The sequence below is a fragment of the Cotesia glomerata genome, linkage group LG6, assembly GCF_020080835.1.
Source record: "Cotesia glomerata isolate CgM1 linkage group LG6, MPM_Cglom_v2.3, whole genome shotgun sequence".
Taxonomy (NCBI): domain Eukaryota; kingdom Metazoa; phylum Arthropoda; class Insecta; order Hymenoptera; family Braconidae; genus Cotesia; species Cotesia glomerata.
The window spans coordinates 22999483-23020685 of NC_058163.1; the positions used below are offsets into that span (position 1 = coordinate 22999483).

At 27.4% G+C, this 21203-nt stretch overlaps 1 protein-coding gene and 1 long non-coding RNA gene across 18 annotated transcripts in view; one reads left to right on the plus strand and one right to left on the minus strand.

Annotated features, from left to right (window-relative positions):
* The window catches only part of LOC123266814, a 74450-nt gene that overhangs the window by 5968 nt on the left and 47279 nt on the right, over nt 1-21203 (plus strand). The window contains exon 3 of the long non-coding RNA XR_006509864.1: nt 6224-6279. This is a non-coding gene — a long non-coding RNA (uncharacterized LOC123266814). The remainder of the gene's footprint in view (nt 1-6223; nt 6280-21203) is intronic.
* The window catches only part of LOC123266811 (gamma-aminobutyric acid receptor subunit beta), a 162689-nt gene continuing 145024 nt past the window's right edge, over nt 3539-21203 (minus strand). For 4 of the 17 annotated variants that reach the window (XM_044731233.1, XM_044731231.1, XM_044731230.1 and 1 more), the window contains exons 7-10: nt 14508-14792; nt 7541-7689; nt 5898-6069; nt 3539-4443 (exon numbers count right to left, since the gene is read on the minus strand). In XM_044731233.1, the coding sequence (XP_044587168.1) occupies nt 4274-4443; nt 5898-6069; nt 7541-7689; nt 14508-14792 (776 nt within the window). In that variant the 3' untranslated portion in view covers nt 3539-4273. The remainder of the gene's footprint in view (nt 4444-5897; nt 6070-7540; nt 7690-14507; nt 14793-21203) is intronic. The other 13 variants (XM_044731237.1, XM_044731236.1, XM_044731235.1 and 10 more) reach the window with 7 other exon arrangements.

Sequence of the window (21203 nt, forward strand, 5' to 3'; positions counted from 1 at the left end):
TTGCGAATAGTATGAGAGTTATATGAAAGAGAAAATAGAGATCATAAAATGAGTGAGTGAGTACTCGGGAGCGAGATAGACAAAGAACCCAGGGTGTGTCTGGTCGATATCCTGAATGGCAAGTTTCCACATCCCAGCGTCCTCGCACTAACTCTAAATAATAATAATAAAAAAAAAAAGAAAAAAAATAACGCGCTGATGGGAGTGCAAAAAATACTAAAATTACCGAGCTTGAGATAAAGATTAAGACTGAGAGTGACTGAGAGAGGAAACGTCCGCTGATATGACAAAGTCGACAAAAAAAAAATTAAAAAAAAAAGTACAATTGCTGTTATCATTGTACCGTTGTTTAATTAAATTCAATATGTTTAATTATTATATTTTCTGGCTTTAAAAACGAGATAGCTAAAACAGAAAATAAAAAAAAAAAATATTAAAAATAAAAAATCCGAGGAGCCTTCATATCCCTAGCCTCGGGAAATATTTTGCACGAAGCATCGATTACCGGTGGAAGGCGTTAATTAAATATATTTTGTTATTATATTATACATATTTAGGAATATAAATAGTAGGAAATATCGTCGAGTTTCGTTGCTTCGTGACAGATTTTTTTTTTCACGTAAAATAATTTAATCAAATGAAAATTAATTTAGCCGACATTTAAAAATTTTTAGAATTTTTTTTTTTTAAGAAAAAATGATTAGAAAAAAATAAAAAAAAAAACAATTTCACTTGTAAAAAACTTCAAAAACTGTAAGTGCAATTTAAAAAAAATTTTTTTGTTCTAATTTAATTATTAAAAAAAAAATCAAAAAATTAAAAATGTCGGCTAACTTTAGTATCATTTTAATCAATAGAAATAATTAATAAATAAAAATTAATTAAATATTTCCCGGGCCGATTATCTTACGCTCACATTCCAGGTATTTTTTTTTTAATTTAATATATTTATATTTTTATATATATTTATATCTACAAACCGATTTATCGATAATTATAATTTTATAAATATATTAACCTACTTGATTAAATGAAATTAACGATTTGATGATAATAATAATTTATAAATTTGTTATCAATAATTAATAATCAATAAATATGCTATTTATAATTAATTAATAATAATAATCATCAATTAACATTCTCGTCAGTCTCGAGTCATACACAGACATGTGTAATAATCAACAATTATTACAACCGCTCCACTAATTAATTACTAATTACAATTACATATATTACGCGATAACAATCATATTGTTCAATCAACCTTCAATTATTATTATTACTGGTTTTTTTTTAAACATAATAGTAAAAACGTAAAAAAAATTAAAACACTTGTCACTTAAATAATATTTATTTCAATTAATTAATAGCAGTTCCACTGAATAAACGTTGGCGTATCCATTTATATTATATTTAATCACTCGTATCAAATCGTTTATCTATTTATTTATTAATTAATTAATCAATTTATTCATATTTATAATAATTGGTTAAAAAACAAATTTTAGTAGCAAGTTTTGAGCCACGATTATGCTTATAATCGAATGCTTATATTTTAATAATAAACTACAGTGGCTAAATTGACGTATTTATACCGAAAAAATTTATTAATTATTTATTTTGGTTTTGTTATTTATTAATAACTGCTTTCACGACGTTACTATAGAGATATACTGGCAATGCTTTTAAAGGTATATCGTATATATTATATATTATATATATTTTTATTTAATTATATACTGTATCGAAATTAGCGCACTGTTAAGGGTAATATCCGTGATTACATTTAGAATTAGTTAGAAAATTTTAGAGGTAATGGTTGATTTACAAACGAGTTTAAAACCATAATTTACACGGAAAAAAGTAAACTGTAATATTCACTCGGATTCCGATTAATTTTTATAGTTTCAAACAGTAAAGCGGACATCGGGGTAGCAAAAATATAAATATTACAGAATTTAATGTAGAAAGTACAAAAGCCACAATTTATAATTTAAAATTCAAAATAAGTGATTAGTAGCTGTCACTATAGTAAATAACGACTCTTTCATCTTAAAAAATTACAGTTTCAAACAGTAAAAATTGCCATTTCAATATATAGTCCATATTGTGAGGAGAAGGGGAACTCAGATGAAAGAGAAGGGGGTCTCACTCTGGGAGAATTTATCATTTGAAACAGTAAAAATTATACTTTTAAAATATACATTTTACCAGTCCAAGCAAGTCAATATTTAGTTTGATTTTTAGCGTTGCGTTTAAAATTTACCATTTTACTTTGTAAATATTGACGTTGCTTGTATTAGAAATTTACTAACTTTATTTTATACTATTTACATATCATAACATCATTTTTTAGGTACGAAATGATAAATATCAAAGTCTGAATTTTTAATTATTATACTTTAACATTTTAAATATTTACATAGCGAATATTACTGTTTGAAATAGTATTTTCTTCCATGTAAAGAGTAAATTGTAGGTATCAGGCGTCTTGATCCCCCGACAAAATATCCCAAAAAAAAAAAATATCCCCGGACAAATTAAACAAATTAAAAAAAAAAAATTATTAAAAAGGGCACAACACGGTAACAAACGTATGTGTTGGTCTAATGTCGAATAAACACACACAAAAACCATGTTAAAAGGGCGCAACACGATAATTTGCGATATTAATTGCCTTTGATTATTTATTCATTGACTTTCTCTCATTTAAATTGTGATTTGTTTTGTAATAAGTATTGTATTAGTCATTAAATGATATTACATAATTAATATTATCTAATGTTGTAAGTGTTCTCAATTTTATGTATTGATACAAAAGATAAAAATTGTTTAAATAAATTAACTATTTCATTTTTAATATTTTGTGGTTTATCATTTTATTCAAAAACTCCGGCTATTTAGGATTAATTGTCGGAGATTTTTTGTCATGAGGATATTTTGTCAGGGGATCAAAAATCATGGAACCAAATTGTAACGTTTAAATGGTAAATATTATAAATTTAATAGTAAAATCACGATTTTACTGTTTGAAATAGTAATTTTTAGCAGTTGATCATTACTTATTATAAGTCGACTGTTATTTATAACAGTTTACTTTTTTCCGTGTACTTTTTAGATTTTTTTTTAATTCTAAAGACTATATCACCTTGACCGTCATCGAAACCGATTTTAGAAAAAATTATAAAATTAATTTAGCGATTACCCTCGACAGCGAGCTTAAATCGAGCTATATGTAACATTTATTTATTTATATATTTATACTCAGTAATATTAATATTAATATTAATATAATACATCTATATATATATTTGTATTTATATTTATATTTATATTCGTCTCTGAAGGCTTTCGCGGCACTGTACACACCATTTGCAATGTAACAACAAAGTCTTCGCACTCGCCTCGCATTTTCAATTTATTTTTCACGTTATTCAACATATACATTATATCATTATCATTATTATTTATTATTATTATTAGTATTATTATTATTTATTTTTGCTTGACATTTTTCATATAACAGTTTCATATATTTCCGTCCATGCTTTATTATTACGGCTCGACATGCTTCAGTCTTCATTGCGCTTAACGATCGCAGAAATTTTGACTTCTGCACATTATTATTTAATATTTACGTTTTTTTTTTTTTATTTCACAGATAGTTTAATTTTGTCTAATACTTCTTTTATGAGCATATTTTTAATAGTTTTAATAATAATAAACAACCTACGAGGTTAATTCAATTATTAGTTTAATTTTTTTTTTAAATCCTCCATTTAGTAGGCTATGAAGTCACTTCGGCGATCGTGTTTGCGTTTTTTCCCCGAGGAAAAAAAAGTCATTGAGCATAGACCATTTGATACGCCGGCCAGAGTAACCGGCAATGGTCATGTGTTTTTATTCATTTTTTTTAAATTAATTCATCACGTATTTTTTTTAATTTTTTCTTTTTTTTTTTTCAAATAAATAAAATAATTATTAATCATCTCCTGTGTGAAAAGGATCCTTTAAAATGCTTATTAATAGTTAATATTTTTTTTTTTTTTTTTTTTTTTTTTTTTGATGATTGGACGACGCGACGAGTGAGTGTCGCACAGTGCCTGAAAGTCGGTAATTAGTCACAGCACGGTTTTAGTATTTTTAATATTTTATTTTTTAAATATATTTTAACGATTAAATCCCGTGGTGTCGATGCTTCAGCTCTCGATCGAGTTGAGATTTCACGCTGAGATTTAACGATGTAACATTTAGATGAACGTTTCTTAGTTTATTTGGCCTCCTCCAGTAGCACCAAGTCGTCCGCGACAACGTCGCTGATGTGCAGGTATATTATCCAGTACATCAAATTAAAGCAGACAAAACACACGGGAAAGACGATCCGCGAGTATTTGTCGATATCCGAGGGCGTGATACCTGTAAAAATCACACGTTTCTTTGCTATGCGGGTGTAATTACTGGTTCTTATATGAATTGTGCAAGACGTTTCTTGTAATAAGCTGTTTACATTGCATTTTATTCAACAGTATTTTCAATTATTAGTTTTTGTTTTTCATACTGGAATTATTAGACACTTGATTATTTTTTTTAATTTATTTAGTAAATAAATTAGTGACAAAAATTTAGTAATTATTTACAAGTTGGGTCCACCTTATTTTTGGCCATATCTAGGTGAAAAATTAACTTTTTTTTTATTCTGCTTATTTTTACGGCGCATTAATGATAAAAAATGTCGTAAAAGAAAAAAATAAAGATTTCGATAGCTTTTTTCCCTTCAAAAGTTGGAAAAAATTTTGGCTCTTATGTTTTTGGATAAAATTTCTATTTTATCTTTTTTTGATATTTTTTTTTTTGAAAAGTACATAAAAAAATGAAAAATTAAAAAAAAAAGTTGAATATCACAATTTTCTAAAAAAATTATAAATTTGTTTTAAAATTTGTAAAATTTGTTAAAATTGGGATAGTCAATTTTTTTTTTATTGTGTAAAAAAAAATTTTTATTTCATTTAAGATATTTTTAAATCAATTATTTACTAAATTAATTTTTTTATTAAATCAATTATTTACTAAATTAATTTTTTTATTAAATTAATTTTTTTTTAGATTAATTTTTTTTATTAAATTAATTTCTTTATTAAATTAATTTTTTTTTTCAAAATTAATTTTATTATAATTTACAAGCATGTACGGAAAACATTCACATTCCATGCTTGTAAAGGTGGACCATCTTAGGTTAATTTTTTTATGTATTTAAAAAAAAAAAATATATCAATAAAATCAAATAGAAATTTCGTTAAAAAAAATGAAAATGAAAATAGTTTACCTCACTTGTAAATATTAACCAAAAATTTACTCTTATACTAATAAAAAATTGACTTGATTAATAAAAAAAAATTTTAAAGTCTACTTTAAAATTAAAAAAAAAATATTTTTTTTTAAATTATTGAATTTTTGTTTCATAAAAAATTCATAAAATTAATTTTTTTTACTAAAAATTTTTTTTTTACTTGATTAAAAATAATCAAATTTTGCTTGTAAAATTTTAATAAAATTTTTTGTCACAATTTATTTGCTAAAAAAAAATTCTAAAGCTTATCAAATGTCTGTTTTTATTTATTTCAAGCGACTTGTCAAAGATGTAATCTTTTAAATCACTAAAAATAAATAATTAAATTTGTCCAAATAAATTAGCAAGTGGTGCTGATATAACATTCATTGCTTGCCATTAAAAAATAAATTTCCAAATTAGTTACTTTGTACTATAAAAGCATTATCAACAATATTAAATATATATAATATAAATAAATAAATGAGTGAGACAGTTTATTTCAAGTATACGTCCCATATAATTCATGGTGGTAATAAATGTTAATAAAAAACGAAGAGAGACCTACATGGCGTACCGTAGAGCTTGCTGATGTCTTTGGTCGGATGAATAAGATGAGGAGGCGCCGGAGGAGCTTCTTCGTCAGCCCGGCCGTTTATGGTGTTCTCTAATGTTCCACCTTTACTGTGTGCCTTTGGGTCGTGGACCTTGAACCGCACCTCCTGGACAACACGGGACCACTTACAAGAGACACGGCAGTTCGCCACGGGGAGTCCGTTAATAGATCAACCCCTTACTTTATTTTTTATTTTATTTAAATCAACTTGACACTTTTTTTTTATTTAATTAATTTTAGTGTATTTAATACAATAATTATTATAATTTTAATTACAGTGCTTGTGCGTGTGAGCAGCCGGTAATTTAGTGCATAAAGAAGCAAAAAGTGTTTGGTGAGTGCTTTCGCTAAATTTATTTCTATTTGATAATAAGATTTGTATTGCTTAAGTTTATTAATTAATTTGAATTTAATTAATTTATGAATAATGGATCACCGTTTTAGGATTTAATATCCGTGAGTAAAAAGGTCTGTTAATAATTTCGAGTACTTGAAAATGAATTGAGAATGTTTGTCATAAAAAAAAAAATTAAATAAAAAACGGGTGAATTTTTTCCCGTCGCCGTTGGCTCTGTTCTCCATCGACAAATTTAATCTCAGTCTAGGAGTAGTCCGCCACTCGAATAATTAATTCGTTCTCTAATTAAAGCACTTTTTTCAGTTTCCTCTAGACATTTTATTTTGTGTATTTTGTCATTGTTCATTGTATATGCATGTTTGTTTATTTATTTATCCATGTCTCTCTGTACTTGAAAGTTTCAGAGCGCTCTCGGATTTATTTTTTTTCTTTTCTATTATTTACTCTCCAGCGTTTGATGCCGATGCGAGTAATATTAGTAATTATAATTACAAAAAATCCATTCAATTTAATTAAAAGTAACGAGATTTTTTTTTTACCGAGTGTGCTTACAAAGAAAGTAATCTAGGGAGTGATTTTATATTTTCTTCACTATAAAAGTAATTTAAATAAAATAGATTTTATTGTTGTTGTTGAAATAAAAAATACGAGTTAAACAGTTGCGGTTTTAACGCACTGCAAGTTAGCAAACGAGGGTTCTAATTGATAGACTCAATTATTTAGAGTTAATTAACTAATTTCTCAAGGGGAAGTGTAGCCAGAGCGACTTGCCGACTGTCCGTAAGTAGTACTACTACTGTTTCTGTTTTGCGCTCGTAAATTACGGTGCTCTTACCGGCACTAAGTACTTGTCTTCTTTAAGCTTTATTTATTTTATTTTAACATTTTTTTTTAACTTATATTTCGCTCAATAAAACGCGGACTAACTTGAACATCACTTTTATCAATTAATACTTTTTATTCCCACCAAACTTTACCTAGTTACAATCTTTGAATACTTTTTATAGTTTGCATCAAATTACGCGCTCAAACCATTATTAATTAATTAAATTCATAATTACCCTTAAAAAAAAAACTTTTTAAGTGCCAAGTTGATTTCGGTAACTAATTTATAACTTCGATACTCACAAAAAGTATCGGGAAATAAAATAAGACAAAAAAAAAAAAAAAAACTACGAGGACTGTAAAAAAAATAAACGGGAATTTCCCAAAAAAAAACCGTCCAAGTTTTACTCACAGTTTGTTTGGGCGCATGATCACCATGATCACCAGGTACACCTGGTGGTCCTGGATTTTCCCTGGCAGCTTTCATACTCTCAGCTATTTTTTGGAACCTATTCTTGCGCATCTGGATCCTCTTAGCCATGTAACCGACCGTGGCGTACTCTGTGAATCAATAACAGCCATTTTACACCGTATTTAACTCTCTCAACAAATCTCACTTTTTCTCCCTCTTAAAAGAACTCAAAAAAAAAAATAAAAAAAAATATTATAGTGCAAATTTATAAAATTATATTTATCATTAATTATTATTATGGCAATATTATTATTATTATTATTATTATGATTATTAATATTTATTATTATTATTTTAATTATAAATCCAGTAAGAGGTGAATTGCTCAAAGTAATGTCGAACTCATTAGTAACATTTAAGTCGTAAGTTAAGTGCTGGAGAGCTTTGCTCCTTTATCCATCGACGAGGTTAACTTTTGTACATGAAAGGAATAGAATGAGCTTTAGAGCTTATCTTGAAGCCAACTCCCTTTTGTCTCTCATCTGGTTGTTGCTCTCATCTAGTAGTTAGTAGTTAGCAGTTGTAGTCAGTGCTAAACCTTTACTCCTTAACTCCATCAAGAAAATACCTAATTTCGTTATTTCGTTTGTCTTTTTCATTTCTCGACTAACTAATTCCATCTTACCTTTGCCCCATCAATGCCGAGTCGCGTTTCATCTTTACCTTTCCCTATTTGTTCGTGTAATGTGGAATATAATGAAGAATTTATACTGTTAAATTAAGGGCACCACTAGTGTGACGTTCAAAAAAAGGTATTCTAACGATTGTTTTGGAATTTTCAGGACATGTTTATACATATATTTACAATTTTTATGCAATTTAAGAAAAGACCATTCGGCAGCCGAAATGGAAGTAGATTTCTCGATTAAATAAAATATATTTTTTATAAAATAATATAAACAATAATATTCAACTTCTATTCGCCAAAACAAATGCAAAAGTAAAATTTCATTAAATCTGTCTGAGAAAGTAGGTAATTTTTGACCTAGACTGATGGTAAGATATGCAAATTGAAGTTTATTTAATAAGCTTTCAGATGCAATTTACAGAAATTTAATATGATATCGCAGTTAATTGTAATTGCATAAAAATACGGTAGAAGTCCAAATTTTTGCGACTTTTAAAAATTTTTGAATTACTCTCATTTTTAAACTAATCAACAGATTTGGCTCAAGAATAGAGATATATGTATATAAATACAGACATATATAAACTTTTGAACCAAATGCATTTTCTGAATCCATTTGACGAGTTGAGTCGAAATATAGCTAAATTTTTTAAAAGTTCCGTCATGAGGATCAATGCAATAGTTAGATTTTTATGAAATCTACTAAAATTGGAGGATCATTTTATCAAGAATTAAATATTGAAAAAAAAAAAAAAAAAAAATACAATTTAATTGATTGAATGATTTGTTATCGAGTAATAATTACAGCTAATTTGGAAAATGTCATTTTGAGAAAAACGCGTTTAAAGATTGAAGTAAACTTCTAATAGTCGGATGAAAAAATGTTCTGTATAGTATTTGTTGAAAATTTTATGCTCTATAATTTTGAATCAATTAAATTTTCTTTGACTTCAATTAAATATGAGTTATTATGGAAAAATTAAAAAAATCTTCTGAATTTCGGAATTTTTTTAACATTTTTCGGCTATTTTTCATCCAAAATCCAATTTTTGAATTTTTCTTTCTCTCAAGAATTTCCTTTCCAGATCTCTACATTAATTTCACAAGTTCAAACTATCTGAAAATGTAAAACACATGAATTATTAAAAATTTCACACTAGTAGCGCCCCTCAATGTAAATGTACAATACAGCAAAGGTGTGTGTGTGTGTGTGTGTGTGTGTGTGTGTGTGTGTGTGTGTGTGTGTGTGGGTGTGGGTGTGTTGCTATGTAGTCTCTTGTGTCACTTGAGTTGAGTGTGAGATACCCCCAATGGCTCATAACGGTTCGCCGATTCACAATGTAATTTCACCACGGGAACTTCTTGATCCAGAAGTTTAGCTCTCAACCCCCTCTTCATCACCATCACCGTCATCAGCAAAGCGAAAGAAGTACCTGTACCTGCAAATACACTTGTACAAGATGGACCGTCTACAAACCGTTTGAGAGCTGACCCACGTCAATCACCACTATTTCTTCTTTTACCCACTTTTTTTATTCTCTCTACCCCTAATTAACTCTTTAGGGTGAACTTTGTTGAGTCTATTCTATTTTGTTCGAGCTAAACTACCTCGTTTATTGAATAATTAAAAAAAAAAAAGTAGTAGTATTGTAATAGAATAACTAATTAGCGGTACGTGCTTAAAAGTGGTTAATAAATTTCTAATTAAGCGGAATAATTTCCCTAAGGTGAAATATAATACCTTGTTCGGCATGACTTTAGGCTTACGGATAGTTGTGTAGCAGCGAGAGTGTGAGGAATTATAATTAGCAGTGATAGGACGGGAATTCGGGGACATTCGAATGTTTAATGAGGAGCAAGGCGGGCTGATTAATTTAAGGGATTAATTTATAATAATATACAGTTACATTTGATAGTGTAATAGTAAGGTGTCATGTGAGATGTGTATGACCATTTCATACACGGAGAGAAATTTATAGGAACCTCTCCAAAAATTATGGGAATGGTTCCTATAATAATGTGATCATTATAGGTATCAATCCTATGCTCATTATGGGAACCATACCTATAATTTATTGGAAACGTTTCCATACAATAATGGAATAGCTTCAATATATTATGGCAATGGTTCCTATAAAATTATAAGAATGGTCCCTATATTATTATAGGAATAGTTCCTATATTATTAAAGGAATGGTTCCCATAATATTATGGAAATAATTAAATAATTATTATATATTTTTTCGCTAATAAATTTTTTTTTTGTAAATAAAAATTGATCTTTCACTAAAGTGAACAAATTTCTTTTTCATAATTTTTATTCACGTGTGAACTTAATCTTAAATTGTTTATTCCAACTCAGTTATTATTGTGTTAGATAATATTGAAAAATATTGTAGCAATTCTAAAGTTTTTCTAATAAAGGGGATATCTTCTCACTATACAATTAGAGGAGCAAAATAGATATGGAAATTTATTTTTTATTTTTACAATTTCATTTTATTTTTAAAACAAATTATTTATTTATAATAAGGTAAAAGCCCCAATAGATGATCATGTACCAGTATATGATCACTCCATGTATTTGTATACCTATATTTATGAATATAGATATACAAATACATGGAGTGATCATATACTGGTACGTGATCATCTATTGGGGCTTTTACCTTACATACGTTGAATATTTATTAAATCCACCTTTTGGGTATGTAACTTTTATTGTTTATATGAACAATATTACTTATTTTATATATTTCAAATGATGTTATTGGGAAACAAGTAAAATTATCGAAATTACTAATAATTTCAAATGCTTCAGTGGTCATCGAAGTCACAAATAACTTGAGTTGTAATGATAATTATCTCAACATTATTAGGTATCATCGCTATAATATTAAAAGAATGGTTCCTACACTGATAGAAGGATTTATTTGTATTAAATAATATTTTTTAATATGTAACAAATCATTTATTAGAGACCATTTTTTAATATTAAATAAATATTTCTTAGTATTTAAAATGATTTGTTTGTATTTAATAAATCTGATATTCATTTATTAAATATTGATAAATCTTTTTAAATACTAAGAAATATTTGTTGAGGCCTAACAAATGGCTTCTAATAAATGATTTGTTAAATATTAACAAATCTTTTTAACTATAAACAAATCTTTCTATCAGTGTATACTATTAAAGGAATGGTTCCCATAATATTATGGGAATGACGCACATAATAATAAAAAAATGTTTATGTTCATAATAATGAAGCAATCACTTCAAAAATATGAAGTAATTATTATATATTTTTTTGCTAATAAATTTTTTTTTTGTAAATAAAAATTGATCTTTCACTGAAGTGAAAAAATTTCTTTTTCATAATTTTTATTGACGTGTGAACTTAATCTTAAATTGTTTATTCCAACTCAGTTATTATTGTGTTAGATAATATTGAAAAATATTGTAGCAATTCTAAAGTTTCTCTAATAAACGGGATATTTTCTCACTATACAATTAGAGGAGCAAAATAGATATGGAAATTTATTGTTTATTTTTACAATTTCTTTTTATTTTTAAAACAAATTATTTATTTACAATACATACGTTGAATATTTATTAAATTCACCTTTTGGGTATGTAACTTTTATTGTTTATATGAACAATATTACTTATTTTATATATTTCAAATGATGTTATTGGAAAACAAGTAAAATTAGCGAAATGACTAATAATTTCAAATGCTTCAAAGTAGTTATCGAAGTCACAAATAACTTGAGTTGTAATGATAAATATCTCAATATTATTAGGCATCATCGCTATAATATTATCGGTATAATATATCGCTATATATTATGGGAATCATGCCGATATTACAGTTATAATTATAGGTATCGTTTCTATGATTATAGGAACCATTCCCATAATTATAGTAACATTTCCCAAAAATTATGGGTACAATTCCCATAATTTAAGTAATCGTTCCTAAAATGGTATAGGAAAACATTTCATTAAAATTATAGGAATGATTTCCACATTTTTCTCTCCGTGTATACGCTTGCGTCACAAAATATATATAATAATGCTGGCGTGTTGTTGTTAATAACAGGCTTATCAACTGAGACGGAAAGTTATTATTATGGATAACAAAGAAAAATTATTGAGGATTATGTATTGATTATTATTACCGTCACTATTATTGTATACTGTTTGAATATGAAAGAGGTTGCTTGTAGGTATGGTATGGTATGCCATGGTATGCAAAGTTAAGTAAAGGAAAGTTGGTTTATTTCTAGCGAGCATTCTCCCGTTAAATTAATCGAGCTTGTGATGATGATGCCATTTCACACTTTTAAATCTACATAGACATATAGGTACATATACACATACATATGTGTTAGTATCAGTCTTTATCATCTAGTGACCGGGTCATTCCGATGGATTTTTCGTTCACTATGCAACGATAGGCAAGAGAATTTATACGTATAAATAAATATATATCTAGTTTGATCTATGTGTTACTTTATACATCAATTTTAGTTTGTTTTTTACTAAAATATTTACGTATATTTTTTTTTTTTATGTTTTATGGTCCAATTTCCCGATTGGATTTTTTAATTTTTTTTTTTTTTCATCTATTCGCTTTATTTTCTCTGTGTGAGATTGAAATTTTATCAAGGATTTAATTGAAAAAAATCTACTTTTTTCTCGATCGTTATCATTTTTTTCTTTTGCTAAAATATTTTATTGACACGAATCGAATATGGTAATATAAGCGGTATGTTTTATTTTTTATTTATAAAGATGGAAATCCTCGCGCTATTTTTTTTTGATCAGTTGATTTTAAGCGCTGTAAAATATTGTCAAATTTTAAATTCAAATTTTAGATCCACTTTATTTATTATTTTTTTAAATTAACTGACAAAAAAAAAATAAAAAAAAAAATGAGAGATTTTTTTTTTACTGCAAAAAATTATTTAAATTATGTCAACTAAATAACTAATTTTGTCTAACCCTAAAGAAGCTTTGTACAGCTAAATATCTTATTTTATTTTTAAAATAAATAAAAATAATTTATTTAAAAAAAAAATAATTTAGACGGAACCGTAAAAAAATATACCAATTGTTATTTTGTTCCTTAGAGGGTAAAAAAAAAACGTTTTATCTTGGATAGTAAAATCACGTACGATGAAATTGAACATAAGGGAGTACGTGATAGAATAAGGTGTCTCAGAGGGATCCGTCAGTCGAGACGAGAGCGTTTATCAGTGAACAGGACTCGATATATAACCCGACTAATGTATAATAATCGAGTGTACTTGAGTCCGTCGTGAGGACGCGGAACCCTCGATCTATCAAAATCATTGCACACTGCTCATTATCCTAACACAATAAAAATTCGGTGATAATAATTAATTTAAAAAATAATTTTACTCCCCGGGAAACAGTGTACACTGTTTAAGATCGATCAATTGATCCACGGCTCACGTCACGATCGCTCATTATTTTTTATTTATTTATTTAATTAACTCAAATAACAAAAATTAATTACTTTCATTGGTTGTTTCTTATCAAAGAGATTTATCAAAAATAAGCGGGAGCAAATCGTGATTAATTAGCAAGTCAGTACGTTCGATCAATCAAAATCGCAGCACACTGTCGAATAACAATAATAACAACAATAATAATAATAACAATGATAAATAATAAAACACATTGTACATTAAGTGCGAAGTATTTTTGCGCGTGTTTTAATTGCTATTGCATTGTGCTAAATATATATTACTATAAAAAAAAATATATACAGAATAAAGGCTTTTATTTTTATATATATTTATATTTATATTAATATTTACATAATAATTTATCAAAGTGCAACAGTATGCAGTGTTTAAGATCAATCGATCGTTAAAAGACAAGCGTTGCTTAATTAAAAACATATATATAGCTGTAATGTCTGTCTATATATATGTATACTTCACTAGACTCTCATTGAGACTGACTAAGGACTGGTGAAGATAAAAATTTGTTTTTAAAATTTTTAATTTAAAGTGCTTTTAATTTTAAAATTTGCTTAAGCCAATAATAATAATATATAATAAATAGTGTCACGACTCATCTGTGTGAGCGGATAAATAAAAAAGCAAATTTGAATTTAATTTAATATTGAATTTATAAAGATATTAAATGATACGTTAAATAAAAATTGTGTTGATTTTTTGGTGTTTGATTGAGAAGTCGGGTGGGGGGAGAAAAAGGAGGCGGACTGGCATGTTTACTTACCGAGGAGCGAGGCGAAGACCATGACGAAACAAGTTCCCAGGTAGACATCGATGGACTTGACGTAGGAGATTTTGGGGAGGGCCGCGTTAGTCGAGGACATGAGGGTTGTCATGGTGAGCACAGTGGTTACTCCGAGGGCGACCCGAGCGGGGGTTGCGTTTCGGTTTAGCCAAAAGCTCACCCATGAGATTATCACGATTAATCCCGAGGGTATGTAGATCTGGATCAGGTAGTAGCCCATCGATCGTACGAACTGGATCTCACAGGCTAGCCGAGAATAATTTCCTGTAATTAAACCAAAGTTCCCTCTTTAGTTATTATACTGTCGGATAAAACGGATGCGCACCTTCATTTTTCACGGACAAATCATTTGACAATTGTCATTTTTTTATTATTATTCAAATTATATTCCTACCAGTAGTTTTAGACTCTCAAACAGATCTACTGGAAGTTATTGCCGAATAAATTTATCGAATCGTAAAAACTCTATTTATGTCGTTATTGTCGTAAACAAATTTTTTATTTTAAATAAATTTAAATATATATCATGCACATACATACATTTCATTTTATTCCGAATTTTTATTGACCTTTTCGTTTTACTCCTCCGTTTATTCATGTGCTCGCTGGTCCATTATTTATACATCAAATTTTTTATTGTTATATATTTTATTAGTATTTATACATTTTTTTTTTTTTTTTGTTAAGAGACTGTGAAAAATCGGGAGTGAATATGGAAAAATAATTTTTTTTTTATTATTCAATAATTTATCTCCAAGTTTAAGGGCCAGTTTTTCAATCCGGGATAAAATTTCATCCGAGATAAAAGTAAGGTAAAAGCCCCAATAGATGATCATGTACCAGTATATGATCACTCCATGTATTTGTATACTTATATTTATGAATATAGATATACAAATACATGGAGTGATCATATACTGGTACGTGATCATCTTTTACTATATATAATTAAAAAAAAATAATAATTCAGCGATGTGATATTATATTGCTCTCAGTTAATTCTCCATGAATTTGGTCATTCATTTAAATGAAAATAAATAAGTATATCATAAAATAATAATAACCTCTTATTGTGTCAATTAAAGTATTTTAAATTAATTAAAACAATTATAAATTAATAATGGATATGTCAAACGCAAGAAGCACATCCAATTTAGTATTACATTGAAAAATAAAATGTTTTCGATGATATGATTATAAATCCGATGAACTAGTCGAGTTTTGTCGTATGTTTAGGAAGGAAGTTTTGTTAATTTGTAAATTAGGTAGTTTTTGTTATCAGCATCATTATTATTATCCGAATCATCGTTGGAAGATAAAACGAAATCAACAATGTTTTCCATAAGCTATATATAATACATCGGGTAGACGGAGAAAAATTAATTATACTACCTACTATACAAAAATAGTAACTCCTACTATCTAAAATGGTAATAAAATTAATTAGTAACAAAATAATAGGTGGTATCATTGACAATTGTAATAGTTACTATTAATAATGGTAACGATTACTATCGAAAATAATAATTGTAATTATTATAAATTATAACTGTTACAATCGAAGATGGTAACTGTAACCATCTCAGATTGTAAAAATTCTGAAAGAAAAAATAATATAAGTTTATTTAATTAAATCCTTTATTTACATCCATATTTTAGCTAATGTACATTTTTTTCTTGGAAATATTAAAATATTTTAAATTCCCTTCATATTTTTTTTTTGAAAATTTGATTGTTTTGAAGATTTAAAATTTTTTTTTTGAACTTTTAACTTTTTTTTTAATTTGAATTTTATTGAAAATTTTGATTTTTTTGGAAATTTCAAATTTTTTTTGAAAAATTTGGCGTTGAAACTTGTTTTAGACAAATAAAAATTAAATATAAATTCAATCCGAATTTAATCCCGATTTTTTGTGCACTACACCATCAGGATGGTAAATACTACAATTCAGATGGTTTACTTAATTATTTAAATAATATTTACTACTATTGAATTCAGTTAATAGATTTTAATATAACTTGATAATAAACTCTACTATAAAATTTTCTCCGTGTACAATATACTTCTGTTGTGAAAGAAGAAAAATTATAATAATATTATTTATTTTTAATCTTATTTATTTACAATCAGCAAAATGTCACAGTTGGAGGTTAATATTTCTGTGACATGTGGCTAATGTTTTTATTTATTTTAATTCAAAATAACTGACTGAATTCAACGATAATTACTCGTACGCAATATCACTGTGCTGAATTATTTATTTTTTTATTATATTGACAGTACTTTTATCTCAGATAAATTTTTATCCCGGATTGAAAAACTGGCCCTAAGTTTATAAATATTAATTATATTTATTCAAAAAGTTTGAAACATTGAGTCAAATTTTTATAAAAATTATTTTCGAGTTTTGTTCAAAAATCGTAAAATAAAAAAGGAAATCATTAACTTAATACGTATTTTATAATTTTTAAACTAACAACTATTTTTTATTTTTATTAAATTCACCCCGGAAATTTTTAGTGTTTTAATTTCTGACTTTAAAATGAGTTCTTGGATAATATTTTTCTGTCAGTATTTAAATTCTTCTCTCGGTGAACAATCTTGATCGTTTCTTCCATAGCTGCTTACGCCCAAGATTGAAATTGCAAGCTCGAAGTATACGTAATATAAGCGCAAATATAAATCTAAAGAAAAGACGAGTGTAAAAACGTCAAAGAGAATAAAGTTGTGCTGGTAGTTTTTTGCCGGGAAAGAAACCAAAGGGAGTTAAAATAAAAAACAGATCAAGATAAAAATAAAGATATAGAAGATAAGCGAGCTTTCTTATATTATATCCTCCTTATATTTTCTCCCTGTCGTTAGTTCGGGGCTTGACCTGGACAATAAAATTATAAACTCTCAACTGTTGTCTTGCGCTCACACTTGCTCTATATACTAATACTAAAAGGAAAAGCATTTATCACATATAACCGGTAAATCAGAGTCTCCGTCCTTTGACCTTTTCCTCGCTCTGCTATATTTGTATTCAGCAATTTCACTTGGGAATAACGTTGAATCAGAAAATGAAATCGGATTTATTTAATAATTCACAATCTCGTGATATCTCATCCCTTATTTTATCTTTTTCTTCTTTTAACATTTTTTTTTTTTTTTTTTTTTTTTTTTTTTTTTTTTTCGAATTGTATTAAAGTACTGTACTCTATACGGGTTGGAGTTATACCCATTGGAATTCAACTCCCGTGAGATTGTTCTCTATTGAAAATTCAAATTCTTTTAATTTTTTTCTATTATATAAATTTTATCTTTCTCCTCTCTTCTACTCTTCTTGCTCTTTTGAATTATTAAATCCATAGATTAAACATTATTAAGAGAATATTCAAGTCCAATTATTAATTACACTAGTTTATTATTCATGACTAACAGAAGAGAACAGTGTACGGTTATTTTTTTCCGGCCTCTGTCCACTCAGCCGGGGACTATAAAATGCGATAAAGGATGAACGTAATAATTTATACATTAACTGTTTTTAAGATTTAATATATTTTTAACGGAAGTACCAAGCAAAGTAAAAGTAAAAAAAATAAAAATAAAAATAATAATAAAGTAAAAAATAAAATTCTTTGTTCGCCAAGATAGCTTAATGTGTTTTCTTGATAACTACTTTCAACAAAGTGTCTAGTGTTACCGAGAGAGGGCGACAGTTCGTTGGCGTAGTCCCCATTTCTTTGTTCGCTTCACCTAAACCGTCACCAATCGTAGTCGTCTTTTCTAAAAACTTTATCTACACATGAATATAACATATATAATATGGATCACATTATATACAATGCGATGTAATGTCTCTTTTACTTTTTCTCATTGAGATTAACTCTCTTAGCAAAAGACTAAGCAATACACTGATAGAAGGATTTAGTACGGAGTACTAAACTGATTTAGTAACAAAATTTTTATTCATTTATTTGGGAGAAACGAATATTTTGTATCCATCAATATTATTTTTTACAGCTTAATAAATGATTTCTTTATATGAACAAAGTCTTATTACATGAAAATAAATATTTATTTCCACCAAATAATATTTAGTAACAGGTACTAAATATTTCTTTGGTAAGTATTGTCGGTAGATGGCTATGCTTTAATTCCAATGTTTATGTGATACATAACCTATTCACTGATTTAGATTATTTTATTCAGCTCGATTTTGGGAGATTTATCAAACCTTTGAAAACACACATAGTCCCAAATGGCTTATATTTCATTTTTCAGTAGAGTTTAGTTTACATTTTTCGATTTGTCTATTATTGATATGTTAAAAACGTGTTTAATTTTAAATTTTATAAATGTCTCAAGCAAGAAAATATAATTTAATGAGATTCTTTTCTTTATAATACCTTATATTTTTACATAAAATTATTTACTTTAATTATTTTGATTTATTTTAAGTTAAAAAGTTAGGTTACACACTAAAAATAGTTAAAAAATTAATTTCTTTGATACCAATGAACCATTTATTAAGTACCAATAAATCATATGTTAAATACTACTAAATATTTATTCGGTGGAACTAAATGGGCTTTAATAAATGATTTAGTACCTATTACTAAATATTTGGTAATGAAAGGTTTGTTACTAAATCATTTAGTGTCTGTTACTAAATCTTATTAATTACAACTAAATCCTTCTATCAGTGTATCTATTTTTTATTTATCATTTTGTTGTTTTTCATCGCACCTTTACGTACTTTGTCCGCAAAAGCTCTTGAGCAATTTACCAAAGCGACGGCTGGTAAAAGCCACACGACGGATTCGAATCTCGGAAAATAATGCGATGGATTGGAAATAAAGTGTCTGATTTAAAGCACCACTCGGTTTTACTTTTTTATTCCTCTTTAGCTTTATCTTTACAGTTTTTATTTCCAATAATTCAAACTCCACTTTTACGAATGAATAATTTACTTCTGCTTTTTTTTTTTTTAGTTCACGATAAAAAATTTCTCTCCATTTTCGGACATCAATTTTTCGATAGAATCTTTCTCCTCTTTTTTTGTTAAATCTTCCCGACTATAAAAGTAACGAAGTTAAACATCTGAATCTGAATCGTCTCGACGCTTTTTATTATCATCATTAAAAAAATTTAGTAAAAATGGCGACTCGCATTGATTGTGGTGATTTTTTACAGGTCGGTCTATTTTTTTTCCTCCTAAATCAGTTGATAAAGAAAAACACAAAGTATAATATCTCTAAGAGTGTCTTATATGTCTAGTTCTTTTATTTAAGCTCTATACATAGCCTAAGATTGAAAAATTCACAGTTTGTAAGGGTGATCTCGTTTCATTCGGATGCAACCTCGTGATTTAAGAGAAAGCCTTTTGAGAAAAGTCTGGCGTTTGATCGTGACTGATTGGAGGCGAGTTTTATCAAAGAGATAGATAAGAAAGAGGGAATAGAAGACAAAGAGGTGTATGACTAGGAAAAAATAACATGAAGAAAATAATAAAAAGAAAGAAATGAGTTTAAATCAGAATGAGATTTTTCCCTTTTGTCAACGTCATATTCAAAGTTTGTTCATTTTACAGTTTGTAATTTTTTAGCCCAACCAAAAAACTCATCTCTCACACTGTTAAAAATTTCTATTGTAATTTTACAAGAAATGTATTGGAAGCTAATAGGCAAAACATTTATTTAAAATTACAATCGGGTATAGTAATATTACAAAACATATATGGGTGATTCTCTGTAAGGACGTCTTAAATCTGTACAAAATTGTCCGACCAAATTATTTTTGATTTTATTAGAAAAAAAAATTAACAAGGGCTACAAAACTATCAGCTTAAGGAGGTATTGTGAAAAATCACTTTTCTTACAATATTCCGCAATTTTTAAATACGCGTACTTCTAAGTGTCCTTTATACGAATAAATTTTTTTTAAGTCCTTGCGGTGGTAATTTTCGAAATATTAGCAATTAAAACTCGTACATCTAACATGTATTCCCTATCCTGACCGTAGTTAGAGTGAACATTTTATTAAATAACAACCAAACTTTTCTTAGAATTTTTTTGAAAAACTGAGAATAATTAATTGAAGTTATAACAAGTATTTTCTATCAAAAATAACATAAAAGAGCGGTATTTATTTTTTTATAAAAAATATTTGAAGTTAGCGACTTACGATATTTTACGTGAGTCGGAGTAAGTGAGCGATAGTCTGTAAAGAGGGGCAGCACTAATGCGTGAGAAAGAAACCAATAGCCATAACCTATTGGTGTCTTTATTTGCCACAATACCTCCTTAATGATAATAAATAAACAGCCAAATTAATTTTTGTTTTTTCGATATTTGTGTGTCTTTTGCCATATAACATGACAGGGGACTGTTTGCCAGAGGACTGTTTTTTTTTTATTAAATTGAGAAAAATCAAGCAAACTATTTCAATGAATTCAACTTTTCAAGTTCTCAATGAATAGTTACATTAATTAGAATGATATTAAGACTTATGAATCCAATTTTATAAATAAAAATAGTTGCCAGGGGTCTGAGTTTTGAAGTGGCCCAGACACATATTTCCAGCACAAACGGTGCTTTGACATTAAATAAAAGGGCGATAAAGCGCTAACAGCCCTATGGTTATTAACTCAAGACTAGTTAGGTCCTTATAAACCTTATAAAAGGTAAAAT